General features: G+C 67.5%; 1 protein-coding gene across 1 annotated transcript in view; it reads left to right on the top strand.

Annotated features, from left to right (window-relative positions):
• Positions 1-18,563, top strand: part of PC (pyruvate carboxylase) — a gene marked incomplete at its 3' end in the record, with an annotated part of 30,894 nt that extends 12,331 nt beyond the window's left edge. Inside the window, 13 exon segments of the mRNA XM_086481245.1 lie at positions 2,979-3,161; positions 3,597-3,741; positions 4,449-4,541; positions 5,858-6,006; positions 6,009-6,081; positions 6,905-7,061; positions 8,374-8,614; positions 9,545-9,781; positions 9,783-9,795; positions 11,786-12,030; positions 13,344-13,526; positions 17,063-17,311; positions 18,423-18,563. Coding sequence (XP_086337371.1) covers positions 2,979-3,161; positions 3,597-3,741; positions 4,449-4,541; positions 5,858-6,006; positions 6,009-6,081; positions 6,905-7,061; positions 8,374-8,614; positions 9,545-9,781; positions 9,783-9,795; positions 11,786-12,030; positions 13,344-13,526; positions 17,063-17,311; positions 18,423-18,563 — 2,109 coding nt within the window.
• Between the last annotated feature and the right edge of the window lie 284 nt (positions 18,564-18,847).

Raw genomic sequence — 18,847 nt, forward strand, 5'->3', positions numbered from 1 at the left:
CCTCCTAGGACCCCCCCATGCGATCACCCTGAGGACCCCCCCCCCCCATGGGGACCCCTCCATGGGACCCCCTATGGGATCACCCCGAGGACCCCCCCCCCATGGGGACCCCTCCATGGGACCCCCCCCATGGGATCACCCCTAGGACCCCCCCCCATAGGACCCCCCGGCCATGGGACCTCGCCCGGGAGCCCCCCCATAGGTGCCTCTGTGAGGCTCTAGGAGAGCTCTGTGGGGCAGGGGGGTGCCCATAGGAGGCTCCAGAGGGGCTCCAGAGGCCTCTATAGGGCCCGTGGGTGCCTATAGGGTTCTCTCTAGGGCCTCTGTGGGGCAGGGGGGTGCCCATAGGAGGCTCCAGAGGGGCTCCGGAGGCCTCTATAGGGCCCGTGGGTGCCTATAGGGCTCTCTCTAGGGGCTCTGTGGGGCAGGGGGGTGCCCATAGGAGGCTCCAGAGGGGCTCCGGAGGACTCTATAGGGCCCGTGGGTGCCTATAGGGTTCTCTCTAGGGGCTCTGTGGGGCAGGGGGGGTGCCCATAGGAGGCTCCATAGGGGCTCCAGAGGCCTCTATAGGGCCCGTGGGTGCCTATAGGGCTCTCTCTAGGGGCTCTGTGGGGCAGGGGGGGTGCCCATAGGAGGCTCCAGAGGGGCTCCGGAGGACTCTATAGGGCCCGTGAGTGCCTATAGGGCTCTCTCTAGGGGCTCTGTGGGGCAGGGGGGTGCCCATAGGAGGCTCCAGAGGGGCTCCGGAGGACTCTATAGGGCCCGTGGGTGCCTATAGGGTTCTCTCTAGGGCCTCTGTGGGGCAGGGGGGTGCCCATAGGAGGCTCCAGAGGGGCTCCAGAGGCCTCTATAGGGCCCGTGGGTGCCTATAGGGTTCTCTCTAGGGCCTCTGTGGGGCAGGGGGGGTGCCCATAGGAGGCTCCAGAGGGGCTCCGGAGGCCTCTATAGGGCCCGTGGGTGCCTATAGGGCTCTCTCTAGGGGCTCTGTGGGGCAGGGGGTGTGCCCATAGGAGGCTCCAGAGGGGCTCCGGAGGACTCTATAGGGCCCGTGGGTGCCTATAGGGTTCTCTCTAGGGGCTCTGTGGGGCAGGGGGGTGCCCATAGGAGGCTCCATAGGGGCTCCAGAGGCCTCTATAGGGCCCGTGGGTGCCTATAGGGCTCTCTCTAGGGGCTCTGTGGGGCAGGGGGGTGCCCATAGGAGGCTCCAGAGGGGCTCCGGAGGACTCTATAGGGCCCGTGAGTGCCTATAGGGCTCTCTCTAGGGGCTCTGTGGGGCAGGGGGGTGCCCATAGGAGGCTCCAGAGGGGCTCCGGAGGACTCTATAGGGCCCGTGGGTGCCTATAGGGTTCTCTCTAGGGCCTCTGTGGGGCAGGGGGGTGCCCATAGGAGGCTCCAGAGGGGCTCCGGAGGACTCTATAGGGCCCGTGAGTGCCTATAGGGTTCTCTCTAGGGCCTCTGTGGGGCAGGGGGGTGCCCATAGGAGGCTCCAGAGGGGCTCCGGTGGACTCTATAGGGCCCGTGGGTGCCTATAGGGTTCTCTCTAGGGCCTCTGTGGGGCAGGGGGGGTGCCCATAGGAGGCTCCAGAGGGGCTCCGGAGGCCTCTATAGGGCCCGTGGGTGCCTATAGGGCTCTCTCTAGGGCCTCTGTGGGGCAGGGGGGTGCCCATAGGAGGCTCCAGAGGGGCTCCGGAGGCCTCTATAGGGCCCGTGGGTGCCTATAGGGTTCTCTCTAGGGGCTCTGTGGGGCAGGGGGGGTGCCCATAGGAGGCTCCATAGGGGCTCCAGAGGCCTCTATAGGGCCTGTGGGTGCCTATAGGGTTCTCTCTAGGGGCTCTGTGGGGCAGGGGGGTGCCCATAGGAGGCTCCAGAGGGGCTCCAGAGAACTCTATGGGGCCCATGGGTGCCTATAGGGTTCTCTCTAGGGGCTCTGTGGGGCAGGGGGGGTGCCCATAGGAGGCTCCAGAGGGGCTCCGGAGGCCTCTATAGGGCCCGTGGGTGCCTATAGGGCTCTCTCTAGGGGCTCTGTGGGGCAGGGGGGTGCCCATAGGAGGCTCCAGAGGGGCTCCGGAGGCCTCTATAGGGCCCGTGGGTGCCTATAGGGCTCTCTCTAGGGTCTCTATGGGGCAGGGGGGTGCCCATAGGAGGCTCCAGAGGGGCTCCGGAGGCCTCTATAGGGCCCGTGGGTGCCTATAGGGCTCTCTCTAGGGGCTCTGTGGGGCAGGGGGGTGCCCATAGGAGGCTCCAGAGGGGCTCCGGAGGCCTCTATAGGGCCCGTGGGTGCCTATAGGGCTCTCTCTAGGGGCTCTGTGGGGCAGGGGGGTGCCCATAGGAGGCTCCATAGGGGCTCCGGAGAACTCTATGGGGCCCGTGGGTGCCTATAGGGCTCTCTCTAGGGGCTCTGTGGGGCAGGGGGGTGCCCATAGGAGGCTCCAGAGGGGCTCCGGAGGCCTCTATAGGGCCCGTGGGTGCCTATAGGGCTCTCTCTAGGGGCTCTGTGGGGCAGGGGGGTGCCCATAGGAGGCTCCAGAGGGGCTCCGGAGGCCTCTATAGGGCCCGTGGGTGCCTATAGGGCTCTCTCTAGGGGCTCTGTGGGGCAGGGGGGGTGCCCATAGGAGGCTCCATAGGGGCTCCGGAGAACTCTATGGGGCCCGTGGGTGCCTATAGGGCTCTCTCTAGGGGCTCTGTGGGGCAGGGGGGTGCCCATAGGAGGCTCCAGAGGGGCTCCGGAGGCCTCTATAGGGCCCGTGGGTGCCTATAGGGCTCTCTCTAGGGGCTCTGTGGGGCAGGGGGGTGCCCATAGGAGGCTCCAGAGGGGCTCCGGAGGCCTCTATAGGGCCCGTGAGTGCCTATAGGGTTCTCTCTAGGGCCTCTGTGGGGCAGGGGGGTGCCCATAGGAGGCTCCAGAGGGGCTCCGGAGGCCTCTATAGGGCCCGTGGGTGCCTATAGGGCTCTCTATAGGGTGCGGGGGGTGCCGGCAGGTGTTCCGCAGCGGCGAGGGGATGGGGATCCGCCTGGACGGGGCCTCGGCGTTCCAGGGGGCCCTGATCTCCCCCCACTACGACTCGCTGCTGGTGAAGGTGGTGGCCCACGGGCCCGACCAGCCGGCGGCGGCCGCCAAGATGAGCCGGGCCCTGGCCGAGTTCCGCATCCGCGGCGTCAAGGTGGGGCGGGGGGGGCCGTCGTGCAACGCACGAGGGGGCGCCGGGAGCGGGAGACACACGGCGGGGGGGGGGGGGGGGTGGGGGGGTTGGGGGTCCTTGTGCGACGGGGGACGCACCGAGGGGGTGGGCGATGGAGCAGCGGGGTGTTGGGGGGGGGGCGCTGGTGCGGCGCACGGGGACCCTCGTGCAACGCACGAGGGCGTGGGGGTGCGCAGCGTGATGTACGGGAGGTGGGGGTGCTCCCGTGGAGGGGGGTGGGGAGGGTCTCTTGGGTGATACCTGATGGGGGGGGGGGGGCCTCGTGCGAGGCACGGCAGGGCCCCCGTGCGACACGGGGAGGGGTCCCTCGTGTGACACGGGGGGGGGGGGGGTCCCTCGTGCGACACGGGGGGGGGTCCCCGGTGCGTCGCCCACTGACGGGCGCGTCTCGCGCAGACGAACATCCCGTTCCTGCAGAACGTCCTGGCCCACCCCCAGTTTTTGGGGGGCGCCGCCGACACCCAGTTCATCGACGAGAACCCCGAGCTCTTCCACCTCCGCCCCGGCCAGAATCGGGCCCAGAAGCTGCTTCATTATCTGGGTAGGGGGGCACCGAGGGAGGGGGGGGGGGTCTGGGGCCTCTTTGGGGGGGGGATGGAGGGAGGTGGGGCATCTATAGGGTCCCTGAGGGGGGGGGGATGGGGGGATATTAGGGCGTCCTGAGGGCTCTACGGGGTCTCTGGGGGGATATTGGGGGGCCTTGGGGGCTCTAAGGGCTTCCCGGGGAGGGGGGGCTGCGGGCTCTAAGGGGGTTTGGGGGTCCCTGGGGGTCCTTTGGGACTCTAAGGGGTCTTGGGGGGGGATATTGGGGGACCTTGAGGGCTCTAAGGGGTCTCTCGGGGGGATATTGGGGGGCCTTGAGGGCTCTTAAGGGGCTTCCGGGGGGGCCTGGGGGCTCTGAGGGGGTTTGGGGGTCCCTGGGGGTTCTTTGGGACTCTAATGGGTCCCTGGGGGGGGGGGGACTGGGGGTCTCTGGGGTTTTGGGGGGTTCTGGGGGTCCTTTGGGATTCTAATGGGGCCCTAGGTGGGGCTGGGGGGGGTCCCTGGGGTTTTGGGGGGGTCCCGGGGACGTGTTGTGGGGGTCCTTTGGGACTCTAAGGGGTCCCGGGGGGGGGGGGGCTGGGGGGTTCCTGGGGGTCCTTGGGAATCTAAGGGATCCCTGGGAGGGACTGGGGGGGTCCCTGGGGTTTTGGGGGGTCCCAGCCCCCCCCGACCATGTGCCTGCGCCCCCCCCCCCCCCCCCCCCAGGTCACGTGATGGTGAACGGGCCCAGCACCCCCCTCCCGGTGAAGGCGAAGGCGGCGCTGGTGGAGCCCACCCCCCCCCAGTGCCCATGGGTGAGCGGGGGCGGGGCGGGAGGCGGGGCATGGGCGGGGCTTGTGCTCGGGGCACTGTAGCATGTGCCGGACTGAGGCACGGTGTGGGCGGGGCATGGGCGGGGCCTACTGGGGCATGGGCGGGGCATGGGCGGGGCTTGTGCTGGGGCGCTGTAGCATGTGCCAGGCAGAGGCGCGGCGTGGGCGGGGCATGGGCGGGGCCTACTGGGGCAGGGGCAGGCTGTGGGCGTGGCATGTGCATGGCGTGGGCGTGGCATGTCATAGCATGTGCATGGCGTGTGTATGGAGTGCCAGCTGTGCGCGGTGTGGGCGTGGCATGGGCGGGGCCTACTGCGGTGTGGTGGGCTGTGGGCATGGCGTGGGCGTGGCATGTCATCATGTGCGCAGGGTGGGCGTGGCATGGGCATGGCGTGTCATAGCATGGGCGTGGCCTGCGTGCTTGGCGTGTGCACAGCGTGCCTTGGCGTGTGCGTGGCATGTGCGTGGCACACGCGTGGCCTGTGTGCTTGGTGTGTGCGCAACATGCCTTGGCATGTGCATGGCGTGAGATAGCGTGTGCACAGCGTTCTGTGGCGTGTGCACGGTATGTGCTTGGCATGTGCACAGCATGCCCGGGCGTGTGCACAGTGTATGCACGACATGTGTGTGGCATGTGCGTGGCATGTGCGTGGCATGCCATAGCATGTGCATGGTGCACAGTGGCATGGGTGGCCTCCGTGCTTGGTGTTGTGCACGACATGTGTTGGCACGTGCACAGTGTATGCACGGCATGTCATAGCATGTGCGTGGTGTGTGCGTGGCGCACTGTGTCACATGTGTGGCCTGCGTGCTTGGTGCATGCATGGCATGCCTTGGCGTGTGTGTGGCATGCAATAGCGTGTGCCTGGCACTCTGTAGCGTGTGCACGGTGTGCACTTGGCATGCTCACAGCACGCCATGGCGTGCGCATGGTGTATGCACGGCATGTCATAGCATGCGCGTGGCACGTGCACGGCATGTGACACGCTGTCACTCCTGCATGGCGCGCTGTGGCACGCGTGTGACCTGCGTCCTTGGCGTGTGCGTGGCGTGTGTGTGGCACGCTGTACCATGGGCGTGGCGCGCTGCGGCACGCGTGTGGCCTGCGTGCTTGACGTGTGCACAGCGCGCCTTGGCGTGTCTGTGGCGTGTGCACGGCCCGCGTGCCTGACACGCGCCCCGGCCTGCCTTGGCATTGCCCGTGGCGTGCCGTAGCGCACGCCGTGCCGTGCCCCGTGCCACCCGCACGCCCCTGACACGCCCCCCCCCCCCCCCCCCCCCCTTTTTCCCCCGGTGCCGCAGGTCCCCCCCGGCGGGGGCTGCGGGCGGTGCTGGCGCGGGAGGGCCCGGGGGGCTTCGCCCGGGCGGTGCGGGCGCACCGGGGGCTCCTGCTCACCGACACCACCTTCCGCGACGCCCACCAGTCCCTGCTGGCCACCCGCGTCCGCACCCCGCGACCCTCGCCCGCGTCGCCCCCTTCGTCGCCCACGCCCTCAGCCCCCTCTGCAGCATGGAGACCTGGGGAGGTGAGCGGGGGGGGGGGGGGGGGGGGGGGGCGGGGCCTGGGGGGGAGGGGGCGGGGCCTCATGGGTGGGGCGGGGCCTCAAGGGATGGGGCAGCCGGGAGGGGCGCTGCTGGACTCCCCTGGGTGGGGGTGGAGCCGGGGGAGGGGCTTCGGTGAGAGGGAGGAGCCGGGGGGGGGCGGGGCCACACCGCTGCTGTCAGTCGTTGGGGCTGAGTGGGCGGGGTCTCTGGGGCGGGGCCACACCAGTGCAGCGAATCACGGGGGCTGAGTGGGCGGGGGTCTCTGGGGCGGGGGCCACACCAGTGCAGCGAATCACGGGGGCTGAGTGGGCGGGGTCTCCGGGGCGGGGCCACACTAGTATTGCCAATCACAGGGGCTGAGTGGGCGGGGTCTCCGGGGCGGGGCCACACCAGTGCAGCGAATCACGGGGGCTGAGTGGGCGGGGTCTCCGGGGCGGGGCCACACCAGCGTTGCCAATCACAGGGGCTTTTCCCAGGGAGCGTGGCTTTCCGGGGGGCGGAGCTTCCCCTAGAGGGTGGAGCTACACCGAGGGGCGGGGCTTGCCGGAGCTTACCCAAGTAGGGCTTCAGCGGGGGGGGGGGGGGAGGCTTGGCTGGTGCTAAGTGCTTGGGGGCGGGGCTTTTTGTGAGAGGGGTGTGGCTTCTCACGGGGCGGGGCTTCACCAGGGGCGGGGCTTGCGGCTGGAGCACAGCGCACCGGGGCCTGGCGTGCGCCAGAGGCGGGGTGCGAAGGAGGGGGGTTGGGCGGGGCTTGCACGAGGGGGGCGGGGCTTGCACGAGGGCCCCCATGGCCGTGTCCGACAGGCGCCACCTTCGACGTGGCCATGCGGTTCCTGCACGAGTGCCCCTGGGAGCGGCTGCGGGAGCTGCGGCGCCTGGTGCCCAACATCCCCTTCCAGATGCTGCTGCGCGGCGCCAACGCCGTCGGCTACACCAACTACCCCGACAACGTCATCTACCGGTGGGGGGGGACACACGCACGGGGACACCGGGGGGGCCTGGGGACACGGGGGGGACGCGGGGGGGATGATGTGGGACGTGGGGGGATGAGGAGGGCTGAGGGGGCATGGAAGGGGGAGGACGTGGGACGTGAAGGGCGTGAGGACGTGGGGGGACATGGAGGGATGAGGGGACGTGGGGGGGATGTGGGACATGAAGGCCGTGAGGACATGGGGGGACGTGGAGGGATGAGGGGACGTGGGGGACACGTGGGGGACGTGGGACATGAGGGCCATGAGGGATGGGGGGACACAGTGGGATGGGGGAGACACAGAACATGAAGACCATGAGGACGTGGGGGGCCATGGGCGGACACGGAGGGGTGAGGGGACCCTGGGGCCATGGGGGGACATGGAGGGGTGAGGGGCCACTGGGGCCATGGAGGGGACATGGAGGGGGTGAGGGGACGCTGGGGGCCATGGGGGGCACGGAGGGGTGAGGGGACACTGGGGACATGGAGGCGTGAGGGGACACTGGGGCCATGGGGAGACACGGAGGGGTGAGGGGACTCTGGGGGCCGTGGGGGGGACACGGAGGTGTGAGGGGACCCTGGGGACATGGAGGGGTGAGGGGACTCTGGGGCCGTGGGGGGACACGGAGGTGTGAGGGGACCCTGGGGACATGGAGGGGTGAGGGGACTCTGGGGCCGTGGGGGGACACGGAGGGGTGAGGGGACACTGGGGCCATGGGGGGACACAGATGGGTGAGGGGACGCTGGTGCCATGGGGGGACACAGATGGGTGAGGGGATGCTGGGGCCGTGGGGGGACATGGAGGGGTGAGGGGACACTGGGGCCATGGGGGGACACAGATGGGTGAGGGGACCCTGGGGCCATGGGGGGACACGGAGGGGTGAGGGGACATTGGGGACATGGAGAGGGTGAGGGGACGCTGGGCCATAGGGTGACACGGAGGGGTGAGGGACATTGGGGACATGGAGGAGTGAGGGGACCCTGGGGCCATGGGGGGACACGGAGGGGTGAGGGGCCCCTGGGGCCGTGGGGGGACACGGAGGGGTGAGGGGACCCTGGGGACATGGAGGGGTGAGGGGACTCTGGGGCCGTGGGGGGACACGGAGGGGTGAGGGGACCCTGGGGCCATGATGGACGTGGGGAGACGTGGTGGGATGAGGCGTCGTGAGACCACGGGGGATGACGAAGGGACGTCAGAACACGAAGGGTTGGGGACACATTGGGGGGGGGGGGGGGGGGGGCCCACAGAGAGGGGACATGGGCACCCCCAGGCTCCCCCTACCCCAGCCCCTTCTCCCCGCAGCTTCTGCGAGGTGGCGGTGGCCAACGGGATGGACATTTTCCGCGTCTTTGATGCCCTCAACTACCTCCCGAACCTGGTGCTGGGGGTGGAGGCGGCCGGGCGGGCCGGGGCGGTGGTGGAGGCCGCCCTCTCCTACACGGGGGACGTGGCCGACCCCACCCGCACCAAGTACGGCCTCGACTACTACCTGGGGCTGGCCCGCGAGCTGGTGGCCGCCGGCACCCACATCCTCTGCATCAAGGTTTGGGGGGGCGGGGGCGGGGGGAAGGAAATGGAGGGGGGCTGGGAGGGATGGGAGGGGGTTTTGGGGGAGCCTGGAGGGGATTTGAGGGGGAATGGGGGGGCCTGGAGGGGATTGGAGGGGGGTTGGGGGGGCCTGGAAGGGAAGGGAGGGGGTTTGGGGTGCTGGGAAGGGGATTGGGGGGTCCTGGAGGGAATGGGAGGGGGTTTGGGGGAGCCTGGAGGGGATTCGAGGGGGAATGGGGGGGCCTGGAGGGGATGGGAGGGGGGTTTGGGGGTGCTGGGAAGGGGATTGGGGGGTCCTGGAGGGGAAGGGAGGGGGTTTTGGAGGGTCCTAGAGGGGATGGGAGGGGGAATGGGGGGGCCTGGAGGGGATGTGAGGGGGTTTGGGGGTGCTGGAGAGGATGAGAGGGGGAATGGGGGGGCCTGGAAGGGATGGGAGGGAGTTTGGAGGGGCCTGGAGGGGATGAGAGGGGGTTTGGAGGGTCTTAGAGGGGATGGGAGGGGGGATTAGGGGTGCTAGGAGGCAGTTTTCGGGGTCCTGGAGGGGAAGGGAGGGGGAATGGGGGGTCCTGGGGAGGAGATGTGAGGGGTTTTGGAAGGTCCTGGAGGGGATGAGAGGGGTATTGGGGGGTCCTGGAAGGGAAGGGGGGGGGGGGGGGGGTGCTGGGAGGAGGTTTGGAGGGTCCTGGAGGGGATTGGAGAAGGTTTGGGGGGTCCTAGAGAGGATGGAATGGGGGTTTGGGGGTGCTGGGAGAGGAAACTGGGGGGGCCTGGTGCCACTGGGATGGGGTACAGGGGGAGGGGGGGGGGCTTGGGGCCCCCCCACTGCCAAGACGCAGTGGGGCAGCTGCTGGGGGTGGGGATCAGGCCGGGCCGGGGTCTGGGGGGTCCCCGTGACCCCCCGTGACCCCGTGTGTCCCCCGCCCAGGACATGGCGGGTCTCCTGACCCCAGCAGCCGCCCGGTTACTGGTGGGGGCCCTGCGGGACCAGTTCCCCGAGGTGCCGCTGCACGTCCACACCCACGACACCGCCGGGGCCGCCGTCGCCTCCATGTTGGCGGCCGCCAACGCCGGCGCCGACGTGGTGGACGTGGCCGTGGACGCCATGGCCGGCATGACCTCCCAGCCCAGCATGGGCGCCTTGGTGGCCTGCGCCCGCGGGACCCCCCCTCGACACAGGTACGGGCGCCCCCCGGGGAGGGGCCACCGCCGGCCTGGCGATGGCGGCGCGGGGCGGGGAGGCGGTGGCGTGGTCACGGAGGAGCCACCGTGGCTGTGGGGGGCGGTGGCGGGGTCATGGAGGTGCCACCGTGGTCATGGAGGTGCCACCGTGGGCTTGGAGGTGCCACTACGGGCTTGGAGGATGTTGTTGGAGGTGCCACCAAGGTCTTGGCAGTGCCATCATGGTCTTGGAGGTGCCACCGTGGGCTTGGATATGCCAATACGGGCTTGGAGGTGCCACCATGGGCTTGGCAATGGTGACGCGGTCAAGGAGGCAGTGATGTGGTCACGGAGGAGCCACCGTGGCTATGGAGGTGGTGGCGTGGTCATGGAGGTGCCACTGTGGTCTTGGAGGTGCCACCATGGGCTTGGAGGTGCCACCAAGGTCTTAGCAGTGGCCACGTGGTCATGGAGGTGCCACCGTGGTCTTGGAGGTGGCACCATGGTCTTGGCAATGGCAGCATGTTCTTGGAGGTGCCACCAAGGTCTTGGCAGTGGCCACGTGGTCATGGAGGTGCCACCATGGGCTTGGAGGTGCCACTGTGGGCCTTGGCAATGGTAACGTGGTCAGGGAGGCAGTGATGTGGTCATGGAGGTGCCATAGTGGCTGTGGAGGTGGTGACATGGTCATGGAGGTGCCACCATGGTCCTTGGAGGTGCCACCATGGGCTTGGAGGTGCCACCAAGGTTTTGGCAGTGCCACGTGGTCATGGAGGTGCCACTGTGGTCTCGGAGGTGCCACCGTGGTCTCAGAGGTGCCACCATGGGCTTGGAGGATGTTGTTGGAGGTGCCACCAAGGTCTTGGCAGTGCCATCATGGTCATGGAGGTGCCACCATGGGCTTGGAGGTGCCACTGTGGGCTTGGCAATGGCAACGTGGTCTTTGAGATGCCACCATGGCCTTGGAGGTGACACCATGGTCTTGGCAATGGTCTTGGCAATGGCAATGTGGTCTTGAAGGTGCCACCATGGTCTTGGAGGTGCCGCCATCGGCTTGGCAATAGTGACGCGGTCGGGGAGGCAGTGATGTGGTCATGGAGGTGCCACGGTGGCTGTGGAGGTGGTGACGTGGTCATGGAGGTGCCACCGTAGTCTTGGAGGTGGCACCGTGGTCTTGGCAATGGCAGCATGTTCTTGGAGGTGCCACCAAGGTCTTGGCAGTGGCCACGTGGTCATGGAGGTGCCACCATGGGCTTGGAGAATGTTGTTGGAGGTGCCACCGTGGGCTTGGCAATGGCGACGTGGTCAGGGAGGCAGTGATGTGGTCACGGAGGTGCTACGGTGGCTGTGGAGGTGGTGACGTGGCCATGGAGGTGCCACCGTGGTCTTGGAGGTGCCACCATGGGCTCGGAGGTGCCACCGTGGTCTTGGCAATGGCAACATGTTCTTGGAGGTGCCACCAACGTCTTGGCAGTGGCCACCTGGTCATGGAGGTGCCACCGTGGTCTTGGTAATGGTCTTGGCAGTGCCACCATGGGCTTGGAGGTGCCACCGTGGTCTTGGAGGATGTTGTTGGAGGTGCCACCAAGGTCTTGGCAGTGGCCACGTGGTCATGGAGGTGCCACCATGGGCTTGGAGGATGTTGTTGGAGGTGCCACCGTGGACTTGGCAATGGCAACATGTTCTCGGAGGTGCCACCAAGGTCTTGGCAGTGGCCACGTGGTCTTGGAGGTGCCACCATGGGCTTGCCAAAGGCAATGGGGAGGTGCCACCGGTGGTCTCGGAGCCGCCACCATGGTGTGGCGCCGCGGTCACACTAACGGCGCCGTAGTCGGGACAAGCGGCGCTATGGCCACGATCGTGGCGACGCCCCCGCGACCGCGCCGCCGCGTTAACCGCCCAACCCGCCGCGTCCCTTCACCCGCGGGGACACCTCCCGCCCCGTGACCCCCCCCCCCCCAGGGGTGCCCCACCCACGCCCCGCCCTGTCGCCCCCTCCCCCCGCCAGGCATCGCGCTGGAGCGGGTGTTCGAGTACAGCGAGTACTGGGAGGGGGCGCGGGCGCTCTACGCCGCCTTCGACTGCACGGCCACCATGAAATCCGGCAACGCCGACGTCTACGAGAACGAGATCCCGGGAGGACAATACACCAACCTCCACTTCCAGGCCCACGCCATGGGGCTGGGCCACAAGTTCAAGGAGGTCAAGAAGGCCTACGCCGAGGCCAACAAGCTCCTCGGGGACCTCATCAAGGTGGGGCGATGGGGCTGGGCGGGGGGCTTGGGGTGGTCTCGGTGAGGGAGGTGATGTCCTCCTGGGGGGTGGTGGGGATGGAGGTGGTGTCCGTGGGAATGAGGAGGGGGGTGGTGATGGGGAAGGTGGGCTCCGTGGGGTGGGTGGGCTCTGTAGGGTGGTCTTCATGGAGTGGGTGGTCTCTGTAGGGTGGTCTTCATGGGGTGGGTGGTGTCCGTGGGGTGGGTGGGCTCCATGGGGTGGGTGGGCTCTGTAGGGTGGTCTTCATGGAGCGAGTGGGCTCCCTGGAGCAGATGCTCTCCAGGGATTGGGTGCTCCATGGATGGGTGCTCCATGGTTTGGGTGCTCCATGGGGCAGGTGGTCTCCATGGTTTGGGTGCTCCATGGGGCAGGTGGTCTCCATGGCTTGGGTGCTCCATGGGGCAGATGCTCTCCATGGCTTGGGTGCTCCATGGATGGGTGCTTCATGGGTTGGGTGCTCCATGGGGCAGATGCTCTCCAGGGGTTGGGTGCTACGTAAGTTGAATGCTCCGTGGGTTGGGTGCTCCGTGGGGCAGATGCTCTCCATGGCTTGGGTGCTCCATGGGTTGGGTGCTCCATGGGGCAGATGCTCTCCATGGGTTGGGTGCTCCATGGCTTGGGCGCTCCATGGGGCAGATGCTTTCCATGGATGGGTGGTCCATGGCTTGGGTGCTCCATGAGGCAGATCCTCTCCATGGGTTGGGTGCTCCATGGGTTGGGTGCTCCATGGGGCAGATGCTTTCCATGGATGGGTGCTCCATGGGTTGGGTGCTCCATGGGGCAGATGCTCTCCTTGGCTTGGGTGCTCCATGGGTTGGGTGCTCCATGGGGCAGGTGCTCTCCATGGCTTGGGTGCTCCATGGGTTGGGTGCTCCATGGGGCAGATGCTCTCCTTGGCTTGGGTGCTCCATGGGGCAGGTGCTCTCCATGCGTTGGGTGCTTCATGGGTTGGGTGCTCCATGGGGCAGATGCTTTCCATGGATGGGTGGTCCATGGCTTGGGTGCTCCATGGGGCAGATGCTCTCCTTGGCTTGGGTGCTCCATGGGTTGGGTGCTCCATGGGGCAGGTGCTCTCCATGGCTTGGGTGCTCCATGGGTTGGGTGCTCCATGGGGCAGATGCTCTCCATGGCTTGGGTGCTCCATGGGTTGGGTGCTCCCCGGGGCACCTGCCCCCCATGGCACGAGCGCCCTCCGGAAGGATCCCACCGGGAGCAGCGTGACGGGGGGATGGGGGGGGGGGGGGGTGCCGCCCCGCGGTGCCGCCCCACGGTGACGCCGCCGCCGGGCGCAGGTGACGCCGACCTCGAAGGTGGTGGGGGACCTGGCGCAGTTCATGGTGCAGAACGGGCTGTCGCGGGAGGAGGTGGAGGCGCGGGCGGACGAGCTCTCCTTCCCGCTCTCCGTCGTGGAGTTCCTGCAGGGCCACATCGGGACCCCCCCGGGGGGCTTCCCCGAGCCCTTCCGCTCCGGGTCAGTGGGGCAACTGGGAGGGCACTGGGAGGGCACTGGGAGGAGATGGAGGGGAGTGGAAGGGGACTGGGAGGCACTGGGAGGGGACTGGGAGGAGATGGAGGGGACTGGGAGGAGATGGAGGGGTGTGGAAGGGGACTGGGAGGCACTGGGAGGAGATGGAGGGGAGTGGAAGGGGACTGGGAGGCACTGGAGGGGACTGGGAGGAGATGGAAGGGAGTGGAAGGGGACTGGGAGGCACTGGGAGGGGACTGGGAGGAGATGGAGGGGTGTGGAAGGGGACTGGGAGGCACTGGGAGGGGACTGGGAGGAGATGGAGGGGTGTGGAAGGGGACTGGGAGGCACTGGGAGGGGACTGGGAGGAGATGGAGGGGAGTGGAAGGGGACTGGGAGGCACTGGGAGGGGACTGGGAGGAGATGGAGGGGAGTGGAAGGGGACTGGGAGGCACTGGGAGGGGACTGGGAGGAGATGGAGGGGTGTGGAAGGGGACTGGGAGGCACTGGGAGGGGACTGGGAGGAGATGGAGGGGAGTGGAAGGGGACTGGGAGGCACTGGGAGGGGACTGGGAGGAGATGGAGGGGTGTGGAAGGGGGACTGGGAGGCACTGGGAGGGACTGGGAGGAGATGGAGGGGAGTGGAAGGGGACTGGGAGGCACTGGGAGGGGACTGGGAGGAGATGGAGGGGAGTGGAAGGGGACTGGGAGGCACTGGGAGGGGACTGGGAGGAGATGGAGGGGAGTGGAAGGGGACTGGGAGCACTGGGAGGGGACTGGAGGAGATGGAGGGGTGTGGAAGGGGACTAGGAGGCACTGTGGAGGGGACTGGAGGGAGATGGAGGGAGTGGAAGGGGATCTGGGAGGGCACTGGGAGGGGACAGGGAGGGGACTGGGAGGAGATGGAGGGGAGTGGAAGGGGACTGGGAGGCACTGGGAGGGGACTGGGAGGAGATGGAGGGGAGTGGAAGGGGACTGGGAGGCACTGGGAGGGGACTGGGAGGAGATGGAGGGGAGTGGAAGGGGACTGGGAGGCACTGGGAGGGGACTGGGAGGAGATGGAGGGGAGTGGAAGGGGACTGGGAGGCACTGGGAGGGGACTGGGAGGAGATGGAGGGGAGTGGAAGGGGACTGGGAGGCACTGGGAGGGGACTGAGAGGAGATGGAGGGGAGTGGAAGGGGACTGGGAGGCACTGGGAGGGGAGCGGGAGGAGATGGAGGGGAGTGGAAGGGGACTGGGAGGCACTGGGAGGGGACTGGGAGGAGATGGAGGGGAGTGGAAGGGGACTGGGAGGCACTGGGAGGGGACTGGGAGGAGATGGAGGGGAGTGGAATGGGACTGGGAGGCACTGGGTGGGGACTGGGAGGAGATGGAGGGGAGTGGAAGGGGACTGGGAGGCACTGGGAGGGGACTGGGAGGAGATGGAGGGGAGTGGAAGGGGACTGGGAGGCACTGGGAGGGGACTGGGAGGAGATGGAGGGGAGTGGAAGGGGACTGGGAGGCACTGGGAGGGGACTGGGAGGCACTGGGAGCGTTCACTGGAGGCCGTTGCCATGGCACCCGCCCCTAGCAATGGCTTCTACTGATGGTTGCCATGGCACCCACCCTTAGCAACACAGCCCATGATGGTTACCATGGTTACCGCCCCTAGCAACGCCTTCCACTGATGGTTACCATGGCCCCTGCCCCTAGCAACAGGTCATACTGACGGCTGCCATGGCTACCGCCCCTAGCAACACATCTTACTGATGGTTACCATGGCTACTGCCCCTAGCAACACCTCACTGGTGGTTACCATGGCCCCCGCCCCTAGCAACAGGTCCTACTGATGGTTGCCATGGCCCCCGCCCCTAGCAACGCCTCTTACTGGTGGTTACCGTGGCTCCCGCCCCTAGCAACAGGTCCTACTGATGGTTGCCATGACACCCGCCCTTAGCAACACAGCCCAGTGATGGTTACCATGCCTACCGCCCCTAGCAACGCCTCCTACTGATGGTTACCATGCCTACCGCCCCTAGCAACAGGTCCTACTGATGGTTGCCATGACACCCGCCCTTAGCAACACAGTCCAGTGATGGTAACCATGGCCCCCGCCCCTAGCAATGCCTCCTACTCATGGTTACCATGCCTACCGCCCCTAGCAACGCCTCACTGATGGTTACCGTGGCTCCCGCACCTAGCAACAGGTCCTACTGATGGTTACCATGCCTACCGCCCCTAGCAACGCCTCCTACTGATGGTTACCATGCCTACCGCCCCTAGCAACAGGTCCTACTAATGGTTGCCATGACACCCGCCCTTAGCAACACAGTCCAGTGATGGTTACCATGCGTACCGCCCCTAGCAATGCCTCCTACTGATGGTTACCATGCCTACCGCCCCTAGCAACGCCTCCTACTCATGGTTACCATGCCTACCGCCCCTAGCAACAGGTCCTACTGATGGTTACCATGGCCCCCGCCCCTAGCAACGCCTCTTACTGATGGTTACCATGCCTACCGCCCCTAGCAACAGTTCCTACTAATGGTTGCCATGACACCCGCCCTTAGCAACATGGTCCAGTGATGGTTACCATGGCCCCCGCCCCTATCAACGCCTCTTACTGATGGTTGCCATGCCTACCGCCCTTAGCAACAGTTCCTACTAATGGTTGCCATGACACCCGCCCTTAGCAACACGGTCCAGTGATGGTTACCATGCCTACCGCCCCTAGCAATGCCTCCTACTGATGGTTACCATGCCTACCGCCCCTAGCAACAGCTCTTACTGATGGTTACCGTGGCTCCCGCCCCTAGCAACAGGTCCTACTGATGGTTACCATGACACCCGCCCTTAGCAACATGGTCCAGTGATGGTTACCATGGCCCCCGCCCCTAGCAACGCCTCTTACTGGTGGTTACCATGCCTACCGCCCCTAGCAACAGGTCCTAATGGTTGCCATGACACCCGCCCTTAGCAGCACAGTCCAGTGATGGTTACCATGCCTACCGCCCCTAGCAACGCCTCCTACTGATGGTTGCCATGGCCCCCGCCCCTAGCAACGCCTCCTACTGATGGTTACCATGCCTACCACCCCTAGCAACGCCTCACTGATGGTTACCGTGGCTCCCGCCCCTAGCAACGCCTCCTACTCATGGTTACCATGCCTACCGCCCCTAGCAACAGGTCCTAGTGATGGTTACCATGGCCCCCGCCCCTAGCAACACCTCTTACTGGTGGTTACCATGCCTACCGCCCCTAGCAACAGGTCCTACTGATGGTTACCATGACACCCGCCCTTAGCAACACGGTCCAGTGATGGTTACCATGCCTACCTCCCCTAGCAACGGCTCCTACTGATGGTTACCATGACTCTCGCCCCTAGCAACGCCTCCTACTGATGGTTACCATGCCTACCGCCCCTAGCAACAGGTCCTAGTGATGGTTACCATGGCCCCCGCCCCTAGCAACGCCTCCCCAGGGCGGGATGCTGTGGTTCCCCCGCGACCCCTGTCCCCCCCGGTTGCCATGCCAACGCCCCCCCCCTCCTCCCCCCCCCCCCTCAGGTCCTGAAGGACCTGCCCCGCGTCGAGGGGCGCCCGGGGGCGTCGCTGCCGCCGCTGGATTTCGAGGCGCTGGGGCGGGAGCTGGGGGCGCGCCACGGGGCCCCCCCCAGCCCCGAGGAGCTGCTCTCGGCCGCGCTCTACCCCAAGGTGCACGAGGAGTTCCGCACCTTCGCCGCCACCTTCGGCCCCGTCTCCTGCCTCGGCACCCGCCTCTTCCTCGAGGGGCCCACCATCGCCGAGGAGTTTGAGGTGGGCGAGTTGCGGGGGGGGGGCACTGGGAGGCGCTGGGAGGGACTGGGAGGGGAGTAGAGGGCACAGGGAGGCGCTGGGAGGGGACTGGGGGGCAGCAGGAGGGGAGTAGGGGGCGTTGGGAGGCGCAGGGAGGGGACTGGGGGGGCATTGGGAAGCACTGGGACTGGAGTAGGGGGAATTGGGAGGAACTGGGAGGGAACTGGGAGGCACCTTATGCACACCCCTGGCTCCCCTCGCACGCCCCTGGCTCCCCTCGCACGCCCCTGGCTCCCCTTGCACGCCTCTGGCTCCCCTCGCACGCCTCTGGCTCCCCTTGCACGCCTCTGGCTCCCCTCGCACGCCCTCGTGCACCCCCAGCACCCCTTGCACACCCCTGACTCCCCTTGCACACCCCTGGCTCCCCTTGCACACCCTCCTGCACCCCCAGCACCCCTTGCACACCCCTGGCTCCCCTTGCACACCCTCCTGCACCCCCAGCACCCCTTGCACACCCCTGGCTACCCTCACACGCCCCTGGCTCCCCTTGCACACCCTCCTGCACCCCCAGCACCCCTTGCACACCCCTGGCTCCCCTTGCACACCCTCCTGCACCCCCAGCACCCCTTGCACACCCCTGGCTCCCCTCACACGCCCCTGGCTCCCCTTGCACACCCTCCTGCACCCCCAGCACCCCTTGCACACCCCTGACTCCCCTTGCACACCCCTGGGTCCCCTTGCACACCCCTGGCTCCCCTTGCACGCCCCTGGCTCCCCTTGCAGGCCCTCCTGCACCCCCAGCACCCCTTGCACACCCCTGACTCCCCTTGCACACCCCTGGGTCCCCTTGCACACCCCTGGGTCCCCTTGCACGCCCCTGGCTCCCCTCGCACGCCCTCCTGCACCCCCAGCACCCCTTGCACACCCCTGGCTCCCCTTGCACACCCCTGGGTCCCCTTGCACACCCCTGGCTCCCCTTGCACGCCCCTGGCTCCCCTCGCACGCCCTCCTGCACCCCCAGCGCCCGTCCCACGCCTCTGGGGCCCTCCCGGCGCCCTCCCGGCGCCCCCTCGCCCACTCCCCCCCCCCCCCCCTTGCACACTCGCCCCCTTGCACACTCGCCCCCCTGCAGGTGGAGCTGGAGCGGGGGAAGACGCTGCACATCAAGGCGCTGGCGCTGGGGGACCTGAACGCCGCGGGGCAACGGGAGGTCTTCTTCGAGCTCAACGGGCAGCTGCGCTCGATCCTCGTGCGAGACACGCAGGCCCTGAAGGTGGGGGGCCGGGGGGGGGCTGGGGGGGGGGGGCTTAGAGGGGTTTGAGGGGGTCTTAGAGGGGTTTAGGGGGGTTCTGAGGGGGTTTTAGGGGGGTTTGGGGGAGCTCCGGGGGGTTCTTGGAGCTCCGTGGGCAGTTGTGCACCATCCTCGTGCGAGACACGCGGGCCCTGGAGGTGGGGGGCCGGGGGGGGGCTGGGGGGGGGGGGGCTTAGAGGGGTTTGAGGGGGTCTTAGAGGGATTTGGGGGTGGTCTGAGGGGGTTTTAGGGGGATTTGGGAGTGC

Source organism: Leptosomus discolor, unplaced genomic scaffold (assembly GCF_034619465.1).
Source record: "Leptosomus discolor isolate bLepDis1 unplaced genomic scaffold, bLepDis1.hap2 HAP2_SCAFFOLD_237, whole genome shotgun sequence".
Lineage (NCBI taxonomy): Eukaryota > Metazoa > Chordata > Aves > Leptosomiformes > Leptosomidae > Leptosomus > Leptosomus discolor.